The 14,378-nt window shown below is 49.3% G+C and overlaps 1 protein-coding gene across 1 annotated transcript in view; it reads left to right on the top strand.

Moving 5' to 3' along the window:
• Nucleotides 1–231: 231 nt before the first annotated feature.
• RPTOR (regulatory associated protein of MTOR complex 1) overlaps nt 232–14,378 on the top strand; it is a 96,599-nt gene continuing 82,452 nt past the window's right edge. Inside the window, exons 1-3 of the mRNA XM_066200412.1 lie at nt 232–531; nt 10,312–10,414; nt 12,425–12,507. Coding sequence (XP_066056509.1) covers nt 370–531; nt 10,312–10,414; nt 12,425–12,507 — 348 coding nt within the window. The 5' untranslated portion in view covers nt 232–369. The remainder of the gene's footprint in view (nt 532–10,311; nt 10,415–12,424; nt 12,508–14,378) is intronic.

Here is a 14,378-nt window from a genome sequence, read left to right as displayed (position 1 = left end):
CCCCGGAGCGCAGCTCGCCGAGCCGCCCTCGGCCCGACCGTGTGCGAGGGAGCCGCGATGGGCCGGGCGCGCCGCCCGCCGCAGGGAGCGCGGGGCCCGCGGGGGTAGAGGTGCGAGGGAGGCCCCGGGCCCGGGCCCCGCCGGTCCCTCGGTCCTCCCCGGGCCGCGCCACCGAGCCCGGCCGGGGCCGCCGCTTGCGCCAGGTGAAGGCGCTGCGTGCCCCGAGTCCGTCCTTACCCGCGCACCGGGGAGCGCCGCCCCCCGCCGCCCTCGGCCCGCGCTCCCCCCCTCCGGCCGGAGGGAGCCCCGGCCCCGCTGGGTGCCGGGCTGGACAGCGCTGCCCACGCCTTGCCCGGCGCTTCCCCGCCCATGGAGTCCGAGATGCTGCAGTCGCCTCTCCTGGGGCTCGGGGAGGAGGATGAGTCCGACCTGACGGACTGGAACTTGCCCCTGGCCTTCATGAAGAAAAGGCACTGCGAGAAGATCGAAGGCTCCAAGTCTTTGGCTCAGAGCTGGAGGATGAAGGACCGGGTAATGCTCCAGGGCAGGACGGGGTTTGGACAGGAGCACTCGGGGGACAGGTGGAGGAGGAGTCCGAGCTCCGAGGGCGCTGAGCTGGTGTCAGGTGTCAGGCTGCCTGTGGATCCCGTAGTTTGTGTCCCAGCTGTGCAGAATTAGGGAAGCAAACCTGCAGACGGGTCAGAAGCGCTGATTCCGTGCTCCCAGCACTGGGCTCCTGGAGCAGCTCCATCATTTGGGCTCTGTAAATGGAGCTGGGTGTGTTCTGGGCAAGGCAGTGAAGTGCCCCAGCTCAGAGGGAGCCCAGCAGGTGCCTGGGCAGCCCCGGGGCAGCGGGTGCAGGAGTTGCAGCAGTCTGGAGCTGCAGCTGCACAGGAACTCTGTGGGTTTGGAGCGTGCCAGCTGTCCCAGGTGTGTGGAGTGTGGAATGAGGGTGTCCTTGCACCTGGAGAAATGGACTGGGGGATTCTGGAGGCAGGAGATCGTTTTCACATGAAACTCCTGTGGTGGTCCAGCAGGAGCTCCTCGTGTGTTTGGGACGTGTTGTGTGTTAAACTGACAGAGAAAGGTCCCAGCTGGGAGTGTGGGATCCTCTGCTGCGCCTGTGGGCCCCCTGACATGTCTCAGTAAAGAGCAGACAAAGCACCTGAGAAATGTCCTGGACCATCATCTCCACTCCTTCTGTTCCTGGGCCCTGCTCTGGCTCCCAGCCTTTGGCTCTCACAGTTGTTGTACCCATAACTTGGTGTTTACAGGTGTTTATGGGTTTTATTGGTGACCAGATTTCCGTTGTGTTTATGATCCTCTTGTCACAGGATGGAAGAACTTACTGAAACCCTAGGCTGTAATTTCTTTGCAGAGGCCACGTGCCCAGGCTGCCCCTGAGCCTCAGTGTTCCCAGGCTGGTGGTTCCATGTCTCAGGAGTTCTGAGCCATGAGGAGAATCATGTACTGAGACTGGGACTTGGCAGATCACTGCTGGGTTTGAACTGAGCGTTTTGGGTGTGATTTAAAGGCAGCACAGGCACCACGCTGGGTGCTCTGCTCCAAAGGCTCCTGGCACAGAGGAGACTTTCTCCAGTAGACTGTGGAGGTGTGATGAGCTTGCTGGTCTATTTTAGGTGCCTCTGCCTTCCTGTTCCCTCGTTTCCTGATCTGCAGAGTTGCCTGTTTCTAATTCAGGGATGACTTTGCTTTGGTTGGGCTGATCAATAGGTTGTGCAGCAGCAGCAGCACAAGTTCAGGGCTTCTCTGTAGTTGGTGTTAAATGTTTCACGTGCTTGTTCCCATCAGTGAACATCCCAGGCCAGCTCCCCTGCCTGCTCCTGTGGGGCTGCAGCTGCCTCCTCTGGGACTCTCCCTCCGTGGTTGCTGCTGCTGCTCTCTGGGGTGAGCTCAGTGGGGCTGGGCCCTGGCTCACCCTCCAAGACACTGAATCTGGCTCTTGTGAAAGAAGAAAATAGCAGCAAATCTCGAAATTTGGGTTTAGTCCTTCAGCTGGAGGCAAAGAACGTCAATCCAGGGCCAGGGGTGCAGCTCAGGTGTCGTTTGTGTCTGGGCAGCTGGATCAGGGATCGTGTGGACAAACTTGCTGTTGTGTATAATTGCTTTTTGTTTAAGAACAGGTGCATAGGAAGATTCCAAGAGCACATAAAGACACCTGAGAGAGGAAGAGCAGCTGATTTGAGAATGCTCAACCTCGTTATTTTTACATCTCAGCAGGTCTTTTTCATTTTGTCTTGTATTTTATTCCCTTTTTTAGCTGTCACTGGCTGTCTCCTGAGTGCTTAATGTGAGGTAACAAACTCAGAACCTCAGCTGGGGAGGGGAGGGGATGAGGATGGGCTTTGGAATGCTGCAGGGGTGATGTCTGGTAAATATTTCCACCCAGTGAGCTCGAGTTGGGCTAATCCTGCAAAACAGCTCATAAAATCTAATCTGGTTTGACCCTGTGTCCGTGAGCAGCAGCTCACTCAGGCTGCTGTTTTCCCATGGCCCAGCTTTGTCCAGGGAATGGAGCACCTGGAGAAAGTCCCGGGAACCTGGGCTTTGGGAGGTTTCCTGTGGAGCAGTGCTGCTGTGAGGGCAGTGACCTGGCAGCCTGTGCCATCAGTGAAAACTGATGGGCTGTTGATTTTTCTCCTCTTTGTGCCTGAGCTGCTTTGTTTTGCTCCCTGGCATCATAAATTAATTACTTCTTGTTTTAGCTGTCATCAGGAAGTTTCTTCTCTTCCTCTTTCCTTGCCTTCCAGCACTGTCCCCCAGTGGCCTGAGTGCCCTGTGAGTGCCCACAGCCCCTGGTGTCCGTCTGCTCCTGCGGCCCAGCCCAGGCTCAGCCCCTTCCTCCCCTGCAGCCCCAGGGTGAGGCTCTGCCCCCATCCCCAATTCTCTGCAGCTTCTTCTGTCTCTTGGCTCCCTTTCCCTCAAGCCAGGGCTGATGGACTCGAGGTGTGCCCTTCTCTTTGGGCTGCTGCTGCTGCAGGAGTTTCCTGAGAGCTGGAGGGGATGTGCCTCAGGCTGTGAGCTGAGTGTGGAAAACATTCCAGTACCTTCAATTTGAGACATGGACTCCTCACAGCCCGGGCTGGGGACCATTGCCTGTCATTAAACACCCCAGCCTGTCTCTAAATGAAGAAGTGCTCAAAGGTCAGCCCGAAGGAGGCTCAGGCAGTCCCAGTGCAGGTGAAGCTGTGGCATTTTCCCCTGTGAATCATGAAAGCCCCAAGCAATGGCAGATTTTGCCTTATTCATCGAGGAGTCATGGGGAGTGATCCGAGCTCTACTACAGTTAGAGGAAGTGATTCACAGATTTGGGAGTGGAATGACTCTTCTTTTCATCCTGCTTTGTTGCTCTAAAAACCCCAGAGTTTATGTGAAGTTGAAGGTTCTTTGGAAGGCAGAGCTCTGATAAGGGGAGAATCAAATCAGCAGAGTAATGAGTGGTAAATGTAGAGAAAATAAGTGAGAATTCACTGGTGTCCCCCGCCCCTTCCTCCATGAGGGCTGCTCTGAAAACATTTAATCCTTCCTCTCTCCCTTCCATGGACTGCATATGCCATCAAAGTGACACTGCTTTGATCTATTATTTATTTAAAGAATATTTTTAACACAGGAGGGTTGGAATTATGCTTTGTGTATTGAATTAAATCTCTCAGCCTCGGTAGCAACCAAAGCATTTAACTTGATTTAAAGAAAAAGACTCCCAAGTACACCAGGTTTTACTGACAAGTTGCTCTTAAATTCAGAATATTTAAATTAAGATTTGCTGTATTTATATTGATTTCTAAGATAAGGAGAGAGCCACAAAGCTGATTGTAATAGTTTTACCTCAACATTTTTTTTTCCTGCTGCCTCATAACTTGCTGAGTGAGAATTAAATCCTGTTTTTATGAGAAGAGGAATCCACAATTAGGTTTCTCTGGAAATGCAGATTAAAGCAGGACTGCATACAAATGTGCTTAATTCATTTGAGCAGAGTTTACCTGCCTGCACAGGAAACCCGTGGAAGTGTCCAAGGCTGGGTGGGTTTTCTGGGGAGCTGGGCTGTGCTCTTCTCTCAGAGCTGGTGTTCATTGGCTCAGGGCTGTGCTGACCTTCTCCCCTGGCCTGTCCAGAGGTGACTGAGGGGTTATAGATCCCTCTGGGACTGGAGCTTTGGCTGGCTCTGCCAGATCTGATAAACCCATTAGTGCACTTGATGTTTGTCTTGTTCCTCTGCTCTTCTCTAGAGAGCACTCCGTGGTTGCCTCTTTCACTGAATTATCCAGTGAATTCAGGTTTGTGTTAATGCCATCCTTCAGTGGCAGGCCTGGTGTGGGGTGTGATGGGTGACAGGCTCAGGGATTCCTTTTTATCTCCTTGTCCCCGAGGCTCTGCCAGCAGCACCCCCACCAGTATTTTCATTTCTGTGTTTGCATTTGTTGATCCATCCTTGCTGAACTGGGACGGGGTGACCTCCAGCTCTTGTTGGGTAGGGATGGAGCGAGGGTAATGAGTGTAATTAGTGCTGTGCAGAGTGGAGAGCAGGGGCAGTGCCCAGGGGAGGAGGCTGTGGGAGCAGGTGTGGATGGAGCCCTGTGTTAGTGTTCTGCTGGGTTCCCCGGAGCCTGGCAGAGCCTGCAGCAGGAGCTGGGGCTGTGGTGAGCCTTGTGCCCTCTCCTCTCCATGGCACAGCCAGGAGGGAACTGAGAGCCCTGGGAGGGATGGAGGGGATGAGGGATGGAGGGGATGAGGGATGGAGGGGATGAGGGATGGAGGGGATGAGGGATGGAGGGGATGAGGGATGGAGGGGATGAGGGATGGAGGGGATGAGGCAGGGCCAGCCCTGTGCCTTCCCCACGGCCTGACACTGCACTGACATGATGGGCTCGTCCTGATTGTGTCTCCTGCTCTCTCCTGCACGCTGGCCAAGGTTCCTGTTGCAGGAAATCATTTGCATGTGGAGCACTTGGCTGTGGCTCAGGGATTCCTCAAACCAGGAATGATCAAACACTCCGAGTGCATCCCGAGTCACTGACTCCCCGAGGATCTCGGGGCTGTCCAGGAAAGGTTTGAAGCAACAGTCTGTAAGGAAGATCTGAAGCTGCAGCAGTCAGTGCCTGGGAAGATGGACACCTTTGAAAGGCAGTGCTAGACAGGAGTGGGAATGCCGTGGAGCCATGAGGAGAAGCTGCAGGAATGCAAAGCAGAGGCAGGAGGAAAGCCCTTGTCACACATAAATGGGGAGTGACGTCTGGAAGACGCCTCTTGTCGGTTCTTTCGCAGGTTGTGTAAGGAAAGCAAAGATCATAGGAGCAAAATGTTTGCTTTCTATTATTTTCATTATTTTAAAGAAGAGATTGACAGGGAAGGAAACCCCGTTTTGGTTCTAAGCATCCCCGAGTGGTTGGAAAGCAGAGTTTGGCTGCTGTGCTGTGTCAGACAGGATCAGCCTGCTCCAGTCTAGAGTTTTTAACCTCACACACAGGGCGTAACACGGTCACCTTGGATCTCTGAGGGCTCTGGGCCTCAGCGTCTGTGAGGATGTCACTGCTGTCACACAGAGGAGCTGGGAATGGGCTGTGGATACTTGGGGCAGTGGGTGACAGCAGGAACTCAGCCACAAGCTCCGTGTTTCAAGTGAGCAGCGAGGGCAGCAGTTCACAGTGGGCTTTGTGAGGAGCTGGAGCCGTGTGTAGGAGCTGCCTTCGCTGGGCAAATGAACATGTTGGGCACAAAAAAAGCTCTGAAGAAAATTCAGAACATCAGTGCTGAATTCAGAGGTTGGAGAAGGAAACCAAGCCCTCAGGAGGAGTGGTTCGAGGAATCTAGAGCAGGCTGGCACACCAGGAACTGACTGTGGGCTGCAGATGGCTGGAGACAACCTGCGGAGCTGTTGAATTATTAATGTTAACTTGAAGGAGTTCTTTGCGTTCTACTGCTTTTCTTACTGTGGAGAAGCACACGGAGATTTTTCTGTAGCAATTTTTATTTATCTTAAACTTTACATCAAAAAAAATCCTTGAAACTGAAAGCTCTTCTTTTAAGATGCTTTACCTTGCAAGTGGCACAGGAGCTGAAGAGGCAGCTCTGTTCCCCCGGGTGGGGGAAGGTCGTGTCCAAGTGGGATACGTTGGGAATGGTTCCTTTGTTGGTTTTGCATGCAGTTGTGTGGTGGAGTGGAAGGTCAAGGCTTTGTTTGCCTGTTCAATACCTTCCACCTTTTCCCTGGCTGATTTCAGAGCTGCCTTCCTCAGTGGAAGGTGGTGCCAGAGCCCTGGGGATGATGCAGGACAGATGTCACCACTTGTCACCTCTGGGCTGGGAGCCCAAAAGGGAAGGTTGGCAAAGAGGAACTTGTGGTGTTGCAGAGTGAAGCGAACTCAAGGGAGAACAATGTTTCCTCTGGTTAAATGTTGCTGTTCCTGCCCTCTCTGGAGACCTCCTTTGCTGGAACATTTCATGGCAGGTCTCCAAAGGAGCCCACGGTCAGGAGTTACCTGAGGAGCTCCTTGCTGATGGTAAAGAGATTCGTACTAAATCTATAAATGTGTGTAGAGAAAAATGTGGAAAAAAAAAAAAAGGCTTCAAGAAGGGAATGAATTTCCTGCACAAGCAAGAAACCCTCCTGGCCAGGGAGAGTTTTCAAATGAGACTCGTTTGAGGATTTGGAGTTTAGAAATTTGTCCCAGGATCTGTGTTTAATGCTGACAACTTCATCCTCAACTCTGTAAAATAATATAACTGCATATATTTCATGTTTAATGCTGACTTAATCTTGTGTTTGTATTAACTCCCAGAAGCAATTTGAGCTCACTGGCATAAACCCAGGCAGGTTTCTAACACTTGAGTGTTCATCTGGGCAATGTTTAAGCAGAAAGTTTTCAGCTTGCAAATTGCAGTGTAAAAATCAAATATTAATGGGGTCTAAAACATCCAGTCTGAGACGTACCACAAAATGCAGAATTCCTCATCAATGCCCTGACTTGTTCTTGATATCACTTGAACTAGAGCATAAAACAGTTGTATGGCTCTGAGTTACAAACCTGCTGTCACTCAGGCAGAAATAAATGGGTGTCTGGGTTTCAGCCTGGCCTGGAGTCACTTTCAGGGATGCTCCAGTGGAATCAGGTCGGCCCCCTGGGATCATAAAACTTCACATTTTCAATCAAACCCAGAGGATGTTTTTTTCCTAGCTGACAGTACCTGCAGGTACTGCATTGTACTCACCTGCAGATCTGTTTGGCCTCTAAATGAAGTAAGATGTGAATTGGGAATATTTTCAAAGGTCTTTAGCATAAGATGTAAATTTTAGTGTCAAATGCTTTAATAAGCAACTTCTCTTCTGAGCAGACACAGAACTCTCTTTGCTCCCTGAGTCCCATTTCCAGTGCTTTGGGATGAATTCTCTGCCATCACTTCTCAGGAAGAGCATTTTGACCGAGTGGATTTTGCCATTTAAGTATTGTAGGTTCTGACCCAGAGTTATTAAATCACTTTAGAACAGATGCAGTACAAGCTTGGGAGTTGTATCCCATTTTTTAACATACAAATGACACTCCAAAGTGCAGAGCCCACACTGGGGACTGCTGAGGTTTGATCTTGAGCCTTTGCTGACAGAGCATTTTGGATATTGGTTTTCTTACAAACTTGCTAAATGTTCTTCTGCTTCATTTTAAAATTCTAACAAAAATCCATGGAAATGTATTCTGATGGATATACTCCTGAAATGGGGAAAAGAAAATTTCCACTGTCTTAATGACAGATGAGAATGTCCTTGTACTGCTTGTATTAAGAACCTTTAAATATGCAGTGAAGCATATGGGAAATGCATTATTGGGTTTTTTGGGCTCTGGGTCTCTTTTTTTGATCAGTCACATGCATGATCCCCCCAACCCCCTCCGAGCTTGGGCTGAGCCCCAGCGTGGGCAGCAGGGGAGGGGGATTGTGCTCCTCTGCCCCCAGGTCAGACTCCACCTGCAGAGCTGCCCCAGGGCCCAGCACAGGGAGGACCGGGAGCTGCTGCAGAGAGCCCAGAGGAGGCTCCAGGATGATCCCAGGAATGGAGCAACTCTGCTGGGAGGAAAGGCTGGGAGAGCTGGGATTGTCCAGCCTGGAGTGGAGAAGCTTTGGGGTAACCTCATTCCAGTGCCTGAAGGAGCTGACAGGAAAGATGGGGAGAGTCTTTCCAAGGGATGGAGTGCCAGGACGCAGGGAATGGCTTCCCACTGCCAGAGGGAATACTGAGAAAAAAAACCCTTCCTGTGAGAAGTGGTCAGAGGGGAGAGGGATGAGCTGCAGCTCTCAGGATGTGCTCTCTGTTGGCAGGACAAATGATGTGGAGTGCAAGGCTTTACATGTTTTGGGGGAGGTGGCAGAGAGGAAATCACCCCATTTGTCTCTGGGATCAATTCCTGTTCCTCTCATGGGTTTGCTGTCAGTTTTCCATGAGAAACACTTATTTAAAACCCTGAACCTGGGAATGGAGTAGAAATATCAGCCTGTTCAGCCTAAGCCACCAATCAGATGTTACCAGCAAAATACTGAAAAATAAGTCAGTATTAGACTGCAAATGGGAAACAATAAATAAATGAGATGGAGAAGATTGCTTGGCAGGATGCTTTCTCTTGGAAGAATGATTTATGTGTTTCCATGTGTAATAAGTCACTTTGTGTGTCGTTTTCTGTTTCCCTGGGGTGATCAGTGTGTGTGTGGCAGCGTGTGATGGTTCTGGCGATGTCCTTGCCCTTCCACACCCTGCAGCTCCCTCTTTCCTGAGCAGTTGGCAGTGCCTGGGATGTTTGGGGAGGTGTCCCTGGGCAGGGCAGGGGTTGTGCAGTGCTCAGGTGGTTTGGGTTGGTGTTTTTGGGTGGTCCAGAACACTCTGAGCAGTGAAGGGTCTGCAGGGCTGGGCTGCTCCTCGCAGCTGCCCCTGGTTCTGCCAGTGGCTCTGCTTTCCCTGTGGATGTCCCTGGCTTTGCCCAAGTGCTCTAAGGCACGTGTGCTGAGTGCTGAACTGCAGCTCTGGGCTCTCCAACCCATCCATGGGCACTCCTGGGAGCCCAGATTCCTGATCTGGGAATTCCTGGTCAGGCTCCTCTTTTCATCCCTGTTCTGCAGAGTGCTGCTGAGGCTGGGGTAATTCCTGGCACAAGGAGCTCCTACAGGATTGCAGGGTTTGTTAGCAAGAACATGGTTTGGGATGGAGCCATGAACCAGAGTTTATTAGTTCTTGCTGGTTATTTATTCCATGTTTCCCATCATGGCCATGGGATGTGAGGAAATGCTGCAGGATTTCTGTCCTGGTGTAGAGCCTGTGAATGGTGGCTGGCTGCTCCAGTTTCTGTATAAATTACACATTTATGTGGCTCTGGGGTTTTCTCTAAGTGTGAAATTTGGGGATTTTTTTTCCCTCCTGCTATGGTTTGCACAGAGCACCATGGGGAGGTGGGGATGTGGGTGGCCTTGCTGCAGGCAAGCCCTGAACGCCTGGAATCAATGAGAACTTCGTCACTGCCTCTGTTTTCCTCCTCTGGTTTAGGTGTTGGCATGAGGGAGTCTAGGAAAAATCCCATAAAGATGTGAAGTGATAATTTTTTTCCAGCAGTATTTTTAGCTGGCCTAGGAGGTTTGTCATTGGTTTAATGCAAGTTTTGGGTCCCAGGTGAGGTTGGGTGGGTTTGGGTTGGGTACACTTGGGGTGCCTGGATGGGATAACCCCATGTGCTGCCTGGGCAGTGCCAGGGGGATGTGCAGCAGCAGCTGGAGCCAAGCCAGGATTTCTCCTTACAGGGCTCTCCAAGAAAACCCAGCGCGTGAAGAAAACAAAATAAAAATTGCACTAAATATCTTTGGTTTGGTGTGTGTTTGTTTGCTTAATTTTTTCATGGTTTTGTTTGTCACTTGAGAGTTTTTCCATTGCAATTCTTTTAGTTTCAATATTAGAGATCACACACTGCATTATAATATTGGTCAGGGCCCCTGAATAGCATTGCCTCATGTTTTAATAATGTGTTTCAGTTGGACAATGGCTAATTTAAGATGAGATGCAGAAGTTCACTGCTATCTATTTCTATGCTCAGAAAGAGAAGAATGGGTTTTGGAAATAATAACAAAAATAGTAACATGGAGTCTAAGTACTGTTCTAATAAAAAAAGATGAAAAATTTCATCAGTCAGTCCTTGCTTAAAATAGTCCATGTGAAAGAGCAGGTGGGAGAGGTTGGGTAAAGGCCTGCAGGAGTTCTGCGAGTGCTGAAAGGCCAGGGAAGGTGCTGTTCCTGCACTAAGGCTGTGCTGTTGCCTCTCTTTGCAGATGAAGACTGTAAGTGTTGCCTTAGTTTTGTGCCTCAACGTTGGTGTGGACCCCCCAGACGTGGTGAAAACAACTCCCTGTGCCCGCCTGGAGTGCTGGATTGGTGAGTCCAGAGCTCCCCTGAGCCTCACAGTCACAGCACAGAATTCAGCCCAGAGCTTCAAACTGGGCTGAGCAGAGGGGAATGTGGGAGCTGATTTTTCTCTGGGTTAATGAAGAGTCCAGCTCCAACTGCTGCCATGGGTCATCTCTCCTGCTGTGTTCTGAAATGAGATGCCATGGAGAAAAACAGCTGTTAATGAGCTGCTTGGCTTTCTTGTAATTATTTTAGATTTATAAATGTCTAAAGGAAATGTCTGAGCAGAGACACCTTCAGAGTGCTGGGATCTGCAAAGCTTTCAATCCCCCTCCTCTGCCTCACCCAGCAGAGCACTGAGGGTTGTGAAACACCTTGCTGTGTTTTGAGGTGGCTGCTCCAGGGCTCTTTTAATTGGAATCATTCAGAAGACCTGGAATTATTCCCAAGGATGTCTTGCCAACAGTTCCAACACCTGGGTCTGCTACTTTCCTGCAGCACTGCACTAAATTCCTAGGTTTTTTGTGAAGAAATTTAAAGTTCCCTTGGTTTTGGAGGAAAAAAAAAGTTAATTATCAAGATGAGACAATTCTGAAGTAAAATGAGAAGGAAATATCTTGTGTACAGAAGCTTTCTCAGAGAGATTTGGTTTTTATCTAGGAATTGGGAATGTTCAGCCCCCAGCACGTCCCACGCTGGGCACTGCAATCCTCAGCTCGGGGCTTCAACAGGCCCCAGGAGCAAATGAATCACTGCACAAACAGAATTTCTTTAAAAACTTGCAGCAGATTTTCTAACCTTGCCTTTTTTACCTGCTTTGTGAATCAGAGCGGCTCAGAGTTTTAACCTGGAAACGCTGCTGAGAGCCCTGAGCAGCACAAACAGGTACCTGAGAGCAGTGCAGAGAACAGCCCTGATGTCTTATTGATGCACGAGCAGAGCAGCATTGCAGAGGCATTGAAATCAAGTCATTAGTGCCTATCATTAGCAAAGAGAATTTTGAATGCAGTTTTGTAATTAAATTTTCAGTCTGTTTATGTACACAAGTGCTCCTTCCACTTCCAGCCAACTTGAAATTTCTGGAAAAGGTAATTGGGGAAGTATCTGATGTTTTCCCTGCCATCAGTCCCAGGAGCAGGGGCTGGGGGTGCAGTAATGACTGTGCCACATGTGCAGGGTCTGGGGAGCTCTCTGGGGTGCAGCTGCTGCTGCTCACACCTCAGCTGGGGTCACAGCTGGTCACCCCTGGTGACAAATACTGAGCAGAGCCACGTGCAGGTCCTGCTGCACCTTCCACGTGCTTTTATTCATTAAAGAAAAATAACTCTCAAAATCCTGCTTTCGTCCTGCTTTATTACATTTAGTTTCTAATAAAAGTATATTTACAAAGACTGGGGAAAAAATACCCCTTCATTGATCTGGTTTAGTGCTTTTAAAATAATTGATATTAAATAGGAAAATATTAGCTTGTGGTTTTTTAAGAAAACTTGTTAATTGTTTAATTATATGTCCATGGTGTTTGAATAAAGCACATGGCCTAGAATTGCATTGCTATGTATGGATTGTGGTAATTATCTAGCAATAAAATTAACTTCTTAAATATTACTAATGGCACACAGTCTCTGCAGCAGCAAGCAAAGGAAGTAAATGAAGCAGGATTTTGCATTCATCAACAGAAAATGTTTGTCATCAAATATTTAACCAATTTGAGTTCTTGTCATTATTTACAATAGAAACCTTATTTCATTATTAAAAGAAACAAATGCAATGCCTCTCCTGTCTTTCAAAACAAAATTGTGTTTAGCACCTCAGCGAGAGAAATCTTCTACATCTGACAATCTGTAACAGAACTGGATTTTTGTTGGGCTGAAGAATTTGGGGATGGTTTTTGGGTGCTGCCCCCAAGGAAATTCCACGAGGAGCAAGGTGTTCATGAGTTTGAAACTGATAATGAAAGGAACCAGCCTTGAAAATGTCCCTGAGTGACCAGAGTGGTGCAGCTGGGCTGAGAAATGCTGCTGTGTGCTCTGTTCCCAGATCCTCTGTCCATGGGGCCTCAGAAAGCTCTGGAGACCATCGGGGCCAACCTGCAGAAGCAGTACGAGAACTGGCAGCCCAGGGTGAGTGTTGGCTGTTCCTGGGGAGCCTGGGCACTCACTGCCCCAGTGCTCCTGTGGCTCCTGCTGGGCTTTTTTCTGGAGTGTTTCTAAGGGTATTTATGTCTCAGAGTGTTTATGGCAGATATTTGTGTACACTTAAGACAAGAGAATTTCCTTTTGTGTTTTTTCCTCATAGCACGTTGACAATTTTTAAATCCCAACAGCACAAGAATTTAGCAGAAAATTCAAAAAGTGCCTGCAATCAAACAGGAGAAAAAGCATCTCGGAGCAAAGGTGAAAAGAAACCCTTTCCTGTGCTCTGTATCAGTCCCTGGTTCTGGGGGAGGACAGGTCAGGAGCAGCAGGTTCCCTGCGTGGGCAATCCCAGAGCTGGGCTGATTCCCTGATTCCTGCAGGAAATCACAGCCCCTGACACATTGCAAAGCCAAACACGTCCTGGTTTATTGCACTCCACAGGGCTCTGGAGCTTTCTGCAGTAATAAAGAGAAGTTGGTGTGCCATCTGCAATAAAACAATAGGAACATTATTGAATTTCCTAGAGCTTTCATATAAATACTAATACATCCAGTTTTGTCTGTTTCTTGGGGGCTTGGAGTGCTTGAGGAGTGGATGGCAGGGAGACAGTTTGGGGAAAACCAGGCAGCTGGGGGAAAAAAAGAGCAAATCATGCCAATCTTCTGAAAGAGCCAATATTCCCAGGCTGTCAGCTCCTTCCAGCAGGAGCTGCTGCCATCAGCACCTTGTTGGGAATACACAAGTGGTGCTGATTGCTGGCAGTGCTTTGTGGCAGTGGTGACACTGTGTGACCGGTCCTGTGGCATCACTGCCAGCCACTCCTTGGCTGCTTCTGTTCAAACATCCCCCTTTTTGCTCAATACAAACAGCTTTTCTGAAAGAAAACTGTAAAAGGGGTAAAGCATGAAAATTCCTTGGTTCTGGTCCCAGGCTGCACAGCTGATGGATATTTCCTTCCAGGTCTTATTGAGCCCCTTTCTAAATAATTTATCAGCTTGCCATTGCTTGAAGTATTTGTTCTGATTAAATTTAAGACTTTGCTTTATTGTTGTGTAGCTACATAAATTTGTGTGCTGAGGGAGTAAAAACCACTTCAGCTGTTGTTTCCTCTGCAAAATCCTGCAGTTAAGCAATATTCAGTCATTTCATGCAGTTCTCAAATGAAGATTGTGCTGGGGGAGAGGGTAGGAGATGACAGAGCTGTGGGCTCGATCTGTCTTGCTAAAGAGTTCTCTGAACAAGTAAAGAGTTCCTGCAATTCAGTGCAGATATAATTGAGATGCTGGTGAAAAAGTGGAAGGAAAACCAAGGCAGCTCTGCACTGACACTGCTTTGGGCAGGGAAGGGGTTAAACCTGAGGGTAATCTGGAAAGAGGCTCAATTACAGGGATCAAAGGGGCTGCTTAAGCTGCTGAGAATGGAAGGGGAACAGGGAGTGAAAGTGAAGAGTGCCGGACCCGGTAATGCCTGGCTGGAGGGGAAAACCTTCCCTGGGACTGCTCCTGAGCCCTGGGAATCTGCGGGCAGGGGGGTGGGAATGGCTGCAGGAGCTGGGGGGAACTGGGGCTTGGATCCCCGGGGAGCACCGGGAAAGGGGAGCCTTTGGCTGAGACAGAACCACCCAGAATAAAATAATTGCAGTTTCTGTGAGAGATTCCTCGCATGCTCTGTATTTAAAATATTGGATCATGTATTTAAAATGGATCATGTTGAAATGGGATTTCTGTGCTGCTGACCCACCTCCTGTGGGAGGTGCAGCCCTGTAGCAGGTGCCCAGCCAGAGCAGGGCTTTGCTGGTAGGGAGGAGCAAATATTTCCCTGTTGTTGGGGTGTAAATTCAGTTTTCTTGGCAGCAC

The sequence above is a fragment of the Chamaea fasciata genome, unplaced genomic scaffold (assembly GCF_029207755.1).
Source record: "Chamaea fasciata isolate MVZ Bird 193981 ecotype frontalis unplaced genomic scaffold, bChaFas1.0.hap1 SCAF_19, whole genome shotgun sequence".
NCBI lineage: Eukaryota > Metazoa > Chordata > Aves > Passeriformes > Sylviidae > Chamaea > Chamaea fasciata.
The sequence above is the reverse complement of the archived record's forward strand: the minus strand, read 5'-3'. Positions and strand labels throughout refer to the sequence as shown.